The 9,324-nt window shown below is 50.0% G+C and overlaps 1 protein-coding gene across 1 annotated transcript in view; it reads right to left on the reverse strand.

Moving 5' to 3' along the window:
• The window catches only part of LOC104524537 (merlin), a gene marked incomplete at both ends in the record, with an annotated part of 10,763 nt that extends 2,037 nt beyond the window's left edge, over window positions 1–8,726 (reverse strand). Inside the window, 5 exons of the mRNA XM_010167455.1 lie at window positions 23–145; window positions 3,712–3,825; window positions 5,389–5,463; window positions 8,220–8,354; window positions 8,651–8,726. Coding sequence (XP_010165757.1) covers window positions 23–145; window positions 3,712–3,825; window positions 5,389–5,463; window positions 8,220–8,354; window positions 8,651–8,726 — 523 coding nt within the window. The remainder of the gene's footprint in view (window positions 1–22; window positions 146–3,711; window positions 3,826–5,388; window positions 5,464–8,219; window positions 8,355–8,650) is intronic.
• Window positions 8,727–9,324: the final 598 nt, after the last annotated feature.

Genomic DNA, 9,324 nt, shown 5'->3' on the forward strand with positions numbered 1-9,324 from the left:
AAACAACCTCCCAGAGACCTACCAGGGCCTCGTTGGCCATCGTTGCCTCTTCCTTTAACTGCATCAGTCTTCTCTCCAACTCATCTCTTGTCCTCTCAGCTTCTTCTCTCATTTGCTTCTCTCGGGCCAGGCGCTGCCGTTCCATCTAGGAAAAAAGGGATCAGGGAAAGCGAGGAGAAATAACAACATACATTAGAAAGGCTTTGCATAGGATGAGGAAGGGTCACTGCACAGAGGTCAGAGCAGAGGGCTGCACTGCTGCCTCCTCTCTGCTCATCACCATGGGAAACACCACAAAATGGGGGTGACCTGATACACCCCCATTTCCTCCCTCGAAAAGTGCCATTCCCAAGACAATCTCCTGTCGTCTGATCAGGCTGTTACCCACCTACAAGCTGCCTGCAGGTGATTACAGCCCCAGACAGCACCCTCCTAGGCTGACTCACACAAGTAGGGTCCCCAGAGCTCCAGCTATGCCTTGAGTATCTTACAGCAAGTTGAACAGATGGCAAGACTGGGCTTAAGGGCAGTCTGAGGGCATCTTCAAAATATCAAGCCTAGACACACTGGAAGGCAGGAATCTGAAGGATGTGAATAGATGCTACTTGTGATCAGATGTCCAATCTAGCATGCTGGAAACTTCACTTCCATTCATTTATAGGGGAGGTCACAAGGAGCATGACCACCTCTATGAACTGTAGATACAATCATAGAATCCCAGACTGGTTTGGGATGGAAGGGACCTTAAAGCTCATCCAGTCCCAACCCCCCTGCCAGCAGCAGGGACACCTTCCACTAGACCAGGTTGCTCAAAGCCTCATCCAACCTGGCCTTCAACACTTCCAGGGAGGAGCAGCCACAGCTTCCCTGGCCAACCTGGGACACTGTCTCACCACCCTCACAGTGAAGAACTTCTTCCTAATATCTAATCTAAACCTCCCCTCTTTCAGTTTAAACCCATTTCCCCTTGTTCTGTCATTAACTGCCCTTATGAAAAGTCCCTCCCCAGCCTTCCTGGAGCCCCTTCAGGTACTGGGAGGCCACCAGAAGGTCTCCCCGGAGCCTTCTCTTCTCCAGGCTGAACAGCCCCAACTCTCTCAGCCTGTCCTCACAGCAGAGCTGCTCCAGCCCTCGCATCATCCTGGTGGCCTCCTCTGGACTTGTTCTAACTGCTCCAGGTCTCTCTTGTTTTGGTGGCTCCTCCTAATATCTGACCTAAGTCTCCCCCCTCTTAGTTTTAAACCATTTCCCCTTGTCCTGTCACTCCCTGCCCATGTCAAAAGTCGCTCCCTCCTGTTTCTAAGCTCCCTCCAATAAACTCTCTGCCTCCAGCTCAGTCTGCAGGAAACAGCAACACTTCTCCAGGAGGGGAAGATCCAAGCTACGCTGAGACAACCCACCATCACCCTACTACCTCTTCCCAGAAGATATTGAGAATGTTGTACAGACAGAGCGTGCCTGACAACTGCCTCTCCGCTAGCCAAGCGCACAAAGGGAGCCATCGGGCTAATTAACACACCAAGCTTAAGCTCCAGTCCGACAGAGACGGGTGTGTTATAAATACCCACGCCACGGCGAGGACTCGCGGCGCTGCACACGCCACCTGCTGCGTTTAATAAGGAAAATAAGTGTGACAAGACACATTTCTCTGCTCCTCAGCCACCAACTGTGTTCTGAAAGTGGGACGCCCACTGCTCTAACAGCTCCGCTTCCTTCGATTAAAGGTTCCCCTCATTAATTATCATTACGATCTTGCATCCCGTTCAGGACTTCTATTAACAAGAATTCCTGATAGAAAAGGACTATGTGGAACCAGTTAACAACTGGGGATGCTAGGGAGGGAGGAGAGTGCAGGCGAGACAGCATGGTGATGAGCTCAGGAGAGGGCAGCCAAGCCAAGGAGAAGCCTGACCATTCCCATAGAGCACAAGTACTCTGGATTTGAGAGCTCATGAGCTCCTGCTCACCCGCAGTGCTCTCACCTCTCCCAGCAGCTCCACTAAGCACAGCATCTCAGCTGTCGCTGGCGTTAATCAAATGCATTAAAAACTCACAAGACTGTAAAATCTGTCCCTGAAGCCACAAGTGCTGCATCCAGTTCTGGGACCCGCAACAGCAGAAGGACATGGAGCTACTGGAGCCAGCCCAGAGGAGGCCACCAGGAAGATCCAAGGGCTGGAGCAGCTCTGCTGTGATGAGGACAGGCTGAGAGAGTTGGGGCTGTTCAGCCTGGAGAAGAGAAGGCTCCGGGGAGACCTTCTAGTGGCCTCCCAGTACCTGAAGGGGCTCCAGGAAGGCTGAGGAGGGACTTTGGCCAAGGGCAGGGAGTGACAGAACAAGGGGTGATGGCTTGAAAGTGGCAGAGGGGAGATGGAGCTGAGATGTGAGGAAGAAATTGTTTGGTGTGAGGGTGGTCAGACACTGGAACAGGTTGCCCAGAGAAGCTGTGGCTGCTCCTCCCTGGAAGTGTTCAAGGCCAGGCTGGATGAGGCTTTGAGCAACCTGGTCTAGTGGAAGGTGTCCCTGCTGCTGGCAGGGGGGTTGGGACTGGATGATCTTTAAGGTCGCTTCCAGCTCAGACCAGTCTGGGATTCCATGGTTGGACAGCACACTGCTCCTTCCAAGGAAGACCTTTTGCTGCACCAGTGTCAACTCCTTACTAACCAGAGCAATCCCCATGGGAAGCAAGAAGCCCTCCTTCCCCAGAGAAGCTGGCCTGGTTACCCTCATATTGACTCATGTCCTGTCCTCTCCTGCCACCCCACAAGCTACAGGAAGAAGTGCTTCAGGAGGTGCCTGCAAGACAAGCCACATCACATCTAGATGATCTTTAAGGTCCCTTCCAACCCATACCATACTATGATTCTGTGATCTCCAGGTCAGCCAAGCACCTCCACACCAAGTCCAGCACCACGCAGGCACCTCTGTGGAGATGCTCAAATCCATTAATTCAGCAGTCCCTGGAGCATAAGATCCTCCTGGGTACGAGTGACTGGTTTGGTTTCTTCTGCTGCTATCTAGTAGCTTTATTGCAAAGGGGACATTTATATTCCAAGCACCAGTACTCAGATTAGCTGTGCGGGTTTCAGGGAGTAGAAAAGGTCTACGAGCAGAAAACAATGATTCACACAATCCAATTTGCTGATATATGCTCATCGGCTACACGCTGCTGCCTCCAAAGAGCCGTTCGCGCTGCCTGGCCTGACCTGCAGCAGATAAACGAGGCCAGCACCAAATTAGCATGCAGGCTGCACACCCCGAAACGGCGGCGTGCATTCCATCACCACCTAATTAGAAAATGAGGAGAAGAACTACAGCAAAGCACAGCTCCCCCTCACAGCCCCTGCTTTAATCACAAGCAACTGCCCCAACATATGACATCTTGCCAGTTGTGACACCCAGGTGTAAACCAAGGCAGGGAAGATGCACACACACTTGTAGGACACCCAGATCAGCTCTTTCTCCTTTCATCCTCCTGGTTTTGTTCCCAAGTGTGGGGGCTGGATCTGGGCTGCCAGGCTGCCATCAACCTGCAAAGCCAAGTTGAGAATGACTGGCGAGGTGGGAGCAGGTTCCTAAAAAGAGATGTTCATCTGGACCTTCCCTCAAAGCTGCTCCGTGTGCTTGATGTCATTCTGGAAACTGTTCCTTCCCAAATCCATTTGCATTTCTGATTTTGGCTCATGTCTAGTTATATGAGATGTCTCTCACCTGTTTCCTGGCTTTCTCCTCCCTGGCCTGTGCCTTCATCTGCTGGACCTCCAACGAGTCTGCCTTTCTCCTCCTCATGAAGAGGTCATGGTTTCCGATACACAGCTGAAGAATCTATTCCAGTCAAGGGTGAAGAGCGGAGAGAAACAGCTGTACACATGATGACGATGAGGTAGTTTGTATTCTTGGCACACAAAACCACTAGAAGTGCTTTGGTTTGGTGCTTGTAAGCACTTCCACCCACTGATTTCAAACCTGATGAGCTCTTGTACCCATACAAGTGGCAGGGAGCCAAGGCACAGCCTAAGTCCCATAGCAAACCCCAGCCCCTGGGCTACCAGGTCTTTGCAGAGATCAATTTGCTGGTTTCCGTGCAGCCAGCACAGCACAGTTCTGGCAAGTTACGTACCAGCCCCAAAAAAGCATTAGGCCAAATGATGAAACAACAACTCAAACCAAAACTACAGCTCCAGCCGGTGCCCTGGTTCTCACCCCTCCCTTTCTTTACGTTCAAGATGAACTTGCACCTTCTCCCAACTGCATGTTAAAAGCATTGAGATTAAAAAAAGAAGGAAGGAAGGAAGGAAGGAAGGAAGGAAGGAAGGAAGGGAAAACCACTTTCCTTCAAGATAAGGCTACACACAAACAGACAACTTAGCAAAAACCTCCTTGGACACCTCCAGATACCTTTGCTGAAGGGTTTTGAGCACCAATGTGGTTTCCTCTGGTACTCAAGGAGGAAGATAAGGAAGGTGGCAATACTAGAGGCAGGTTAGCAAAGGGGTGGGCACACAGAAGACTGAAAGCTCTTTTCAGCAACAAAAGCAGGTTTCTAAACTTGGATTCTTTCTAAAGGACTGTTTCACGTGCCCATCTGCCATTTTACGAGTCACGAATGACTTCTCTGGAGTCAGAGGAGCTACAGCACCATGAATCTGATGAGTGCCATGGATAAGGCCTTTGTTAGGAAGCTCCACTTCCCTACAGCACATGGAGCACGGACAGCTTACAACCAGGACAGCAAAGTTCCTCTCTCTCTCTTACAAGGATGGGAAAACATCACTCTCTGCCTTCTGCAGGGCCCTCGTGCAACTTCACACCATACACAGCTACTACAGAATCTGGATCAAAGCTCCTCTAGATACCAAATCCAGAACACTAGTGAAAGCTGGTCTCTAACACGGATGCTCAACAGAACAGCTCAATGTATCTCCCTCCATCCTTGCACAAGGACAGTGTCCTCAGAGAGGACCAGCCTAGAAAAAAGCCAGGACAGCGACTCTGATGGAGCATCTCAAAACAGGTAGACCTGTCACAGGGCAGAGTGGAGAAGATCTGCAGGAGGAAAAAAGGGGGATCTGGAGCAAAGACAGAGGTGACAAGAAAATGTTACTTACTAAGCGCTTCCACCACGCAGCAACTTGAGAGCTCAGAAAGGGAGCACAAAAATGGGAGAGGGTGGAAGAGGTTCTGTGAAGGAGTTTGACTTGAGCTTCCCCCTTGTCTTCTAGATGCTATGACCGAGTAGTAACCACTACACCAAACCACACCTACAGTCCAGCCAGCCCAGCACGCTCCCTTCAACTGCTCGAAGGGAAAGCTCCAGAAGAACATTGTCTCGTCCTGCTGGCAGAAACTACTGCTGCAGGCAATGAAAATCACTGTCTGTAGACTTACCAGCTTATTCACACGCAGCTTTGATGAATTAAATTTAAAAACATCAATCTTTTTGTCCAACGGCTTAATCGTAAACTGGAAAGGGAAAAAAATAAAGAGGGAGAGAGTGATCAGAGTGGGGCATTTAATAAAAACACAGCTATAAAAGTCTTACTGAAAGCTTCGGCTCAGAGGAGGTCATCGCTGTCAGACAAACAAGGCTGAGAGCTGTCCTCGTGGCTTTGAGCCAAGCAAGAGAACTAGTAGCAAAAGCAGCCAAGGAGGTAACTGTGCCTCTGGTCTGAAAAACCTGAGTGCCACAGAAGCAGTAAGTGCTGTCCACCTACAGACTGCAACACCCAACAGCCGGTGTCCCCTGCAGAGAACCTTGCAGAGGACAGAGAAAGCACTTCCCAAGGCAAGATCCTTTAATCATAGAATCCCAGACTGGTCTGAGCTGGAAGCGACCTTAAAGCTCATCCAGTCCCACCCCCCCTGCCAGCAGCAGGGACACCTTCCACTAGACCAGGTTGCTCAAAGCCTCATCCAGCCTGGCCTTGAACACTTCCAGGGAGGAGCAGCCACAGCTTCTCTGGGCAACCTGTTCCAGTGTCTGACCACCCTCACACCAAAGAATTTCTTCCTCACATCTCAGCTCCATCTCCCCTCTGCCACTTTCAAGCCATCAACCCTTGTTCTGTCACTCCCTGCCCTTGGCCAAAGTCCCTCCCCAGCCTTCCTGGAGCCCCTTCAGGTACTGGGAGGCCACTGGAAGGTCTCCCCGGAGCCTTCTCTTCTCCAGGCTGAACAGCCCCAACTCTCTCAGCCTGTCCTCATCACAGCAGAGCTGCTCCAGCCCTTGGATCTTCCTGGTGGCCTCCTCTGGACTAGTTCTAACTGGTCCAGGTCTTTCTTGTGTTGGGGGCTCCAGAACTGGACACATGCTGCTCTCCTGGCAGCTGTAGAGAGTGGAGAAGGTACAGCAAAACCTCAGGACACTTCTCAAGGGAGGAAGAACCAGCTCAGCTACCCGATGGGTGGGCAGGAGGGTTGCATTAGGAACACAGAAAGAGGAGCTGCTGTCCTTCCCATTGACACCTCCACTTGCACGGGCTCCTCAACAGGATTTTCTGCACATTTCATTCTCCAGCCATGTCACAAGACTGCTCTGCAATTCAAAGTATTATTCCCTTGCTCTAACTTCTATTCCCAATCTCTGTGCCAACTCAACAGCTCTACCCATGGCCTGGGTTTCTCCTCTCCACAGAGCTTTCCCACAGCAGGTCTCTCAAGAGGGTAGAGACCTGAGAATTTCAGTAATACAGCCACTGGATAGAGAGAAGACTCTGAACTAACCAAAGGGTACTTGAAGTGATGGAGTGCTCCAGAACACCTCATTTTTCAGAAGGCATGTGGATATTCCATCACTCCCACACAAGCTACAAAAATAACCAGCTGAAGAGCCAGGGCTGGAGCAGGCGGGCTGTGGCCATTAGAGCAGCATTATTTGTCAATCCCTTGTACTGCCTGAAAAGGGCTCAGCCAAACTCACCCCGACCGTGTTTTCCTTTGTCAGTTTAAGAGCCAATCTTTTAAGACTTTCACACAGGCAGACGTGCATGAACACCCCTGGACTCAGGCTCCAGCAGATCCTCCACCAGTCGTTGAAAGCAACAGCAGAAATATGCCAGGAGAGGAGTTTCAGTGCCACGTAAACAGTCAGTCCTTGTTAGGACAGATGAAACCCCTCTGTTGTGTGGACGTAGCTGTCATCCCCAGCTATTAATCCTGTTTACTATCACGTCAGGTTTATTTGTGGTCATCTCATTACCCAGATGATTGACCTGATGGAAAGTGGCAGTCCTTTCCCCTAAGAGAAAGCTCAGTTACAGTCCTGTCTCAAGCCCTGGTTACAGAGGCTTCAATCCCCAGATTTCCGAGGCACTGTCTGAGCAGACAACCTCCACTGCACTCGTCCGTCACGGGCAGGAAACTGCTGGGTTGTCTGCAGAGCTGAGAAGCTCTTTTATTTTTAAGAATTAAAACCAGCAAAGAGAATTCCAGCACAGCTTTATTACTTATAAAATTTCACAAGGCACGCAAAAAAATGTGGCTGATAAGAAACTTTTGAGCTTTTACCCTGATCAATATCATGTTGAGATTAGAAACCCATTTTTAATTAAGAAGTTAATTTTCTTCCTTACCATGGAGGCAGCTGGTTTCTTTGAGCAGCTCTCTCAGACTGAAAACTGAGCCCATCGCTTTCCCTTCCACAGCCAATTTCATTGCTGTTCTCAACCAGGTTTGGTGGCCAATGATTCAGAAGACTCCTATTTACACTCTGGATTTAATAAATATCTATCCAATAGCAAGCTTAAATTACTCAACTTCCTAAAAAGATTCCAGCTGTTTTGCCAAGCCCGGCAGCCTGAAAACTCAAGATGATGTAATGATATGGCAAGAGCTCTTCTCACCAGGAATCCAGCTCACTCTATTTCATAACACAGTATTTATACACGGTAATATACACAGTCAAGTAGAGATCTCAACTCCTGAACCCTGATATTTGGGCTAAGCACATCAACAGCAATTTTGGTTTTGTTTTTTTTTTTCAAATTCCATAGAGGGTTTGAACATACTCTAAAACCAAACAGGAGAAGAGCTCCCAGTTGACCTCTTGCACGCCCAACTCCTGGAAGGTTTCAGAAAGACTCAGAATTAAGGTTTCAACTGGAGAAGCTGAGCTGTCCTCAGCTAAGCTGGTGGTAGCAAGCACAGCAGACAGAGAAGCTAAGAGAAATCATTTCAAATCACAAGTGTGCTCTCAGGGAAGAGGGGAGCTGTATCCATACCTCTTTATCACTGTATGAGATATTCCGGATCTCGTTCCACGGGAAGGAGATTTTAGGTGTCAACCTGTTGTCTGGGTCATAAATGTGAAGACCCAAGGCGTCAACTCCAAGCAGCAGCTCGGTGCCCTTTTTATTCTACAGGAGGAAAGAAAAGAGCAGAAAACCTTTTTATTCCAACTTGGAGGGTCTGACATGAACCATCATTAGCTTCATCAGCCAGCCCTGAGCAGTGACCCACCAGCACGGTGTATTAAAAGAGCTTCTGCCTCCCTGGCAGCTGCCACAAGGACTCTCACCAAGGCACCACAGCCACCTCCCAGGTCTGCTGGCTCTCCAAGGCTCCACTCACCCAATCTCACAGCAACACAGAAGATGAAGACCAGCACAAGAGCTACACCAGCAAGAAAACATGACCCACAACCTGCACTCACCCTAATAGCGAAATAGTTCACTCCGTACATCTCCAGGTCCTGAGCTATCTTCAAATACTCCATTTCAGCTTCATCTCTGTCAGACAAAAAAAAAGGCCAGTGTTACAGTGTCTGGTAGGATCAGAGAGAGGGGGATGGCTGCTCCTTCTGATCCGAAGCACAAACAAGGCTTTAAAGCCTGGACTGTCTCTATCACACGGGTCAAGCCTGTCTTTGCTGGCAGGATCAATAAAGACCAAGAGCAAATCCCACTCTGCAGCTCGCCAGCATCTTAACAGCCACCGATGCCTGCCCAGTGAGAGGCAGCACCCTGAGCCTCGCTCTGCCCATCTCCCAGTCAGTCCCTTAAGCACACAGGGATTTCCTCATCCCTGGCTGACAGGCCCCTGTTTCAGATCCATCTGACTTTTGGTTTATCCCCCATAAGGAGCATTTTACCACCCGAGGCCGCAACTCACCTCAGCAGTCTGAATCCTCTTCTCCTGGCCCAAAAGGCACCTTGACCCCCTAAACAGCTGCCTGCTGCCCTGTCCCTCTGCAGCAGTTCCCTACTGAGGACCTCATCAGAGACCAGGGGACAGCAGGGCACATGCAGAGCAAAGCAAGCCCTTTGCCCTTCGTGAATTTTGTCCCCTTTACCCCTAGCAGTGAGACAGGCTTGGGGAGGAGTGGGG

Source organism: Antrostomus carolinensis, unplaced genomic scaffold, assembly GCF_000700745.2.
Source record: "Antrostomus carolinensis isolate BGI_N321 unplaced genomic scaffold, ASM70074v2 scaffold50834, whole genome shotgun sequence".
NCBI classification, from domain to species: Eukaryota; Metazoa; Chordata; class Aves; order Caprimulgiformes; family Caprimulgidae; genus Antrostomus; species Antrostomus carolinensis.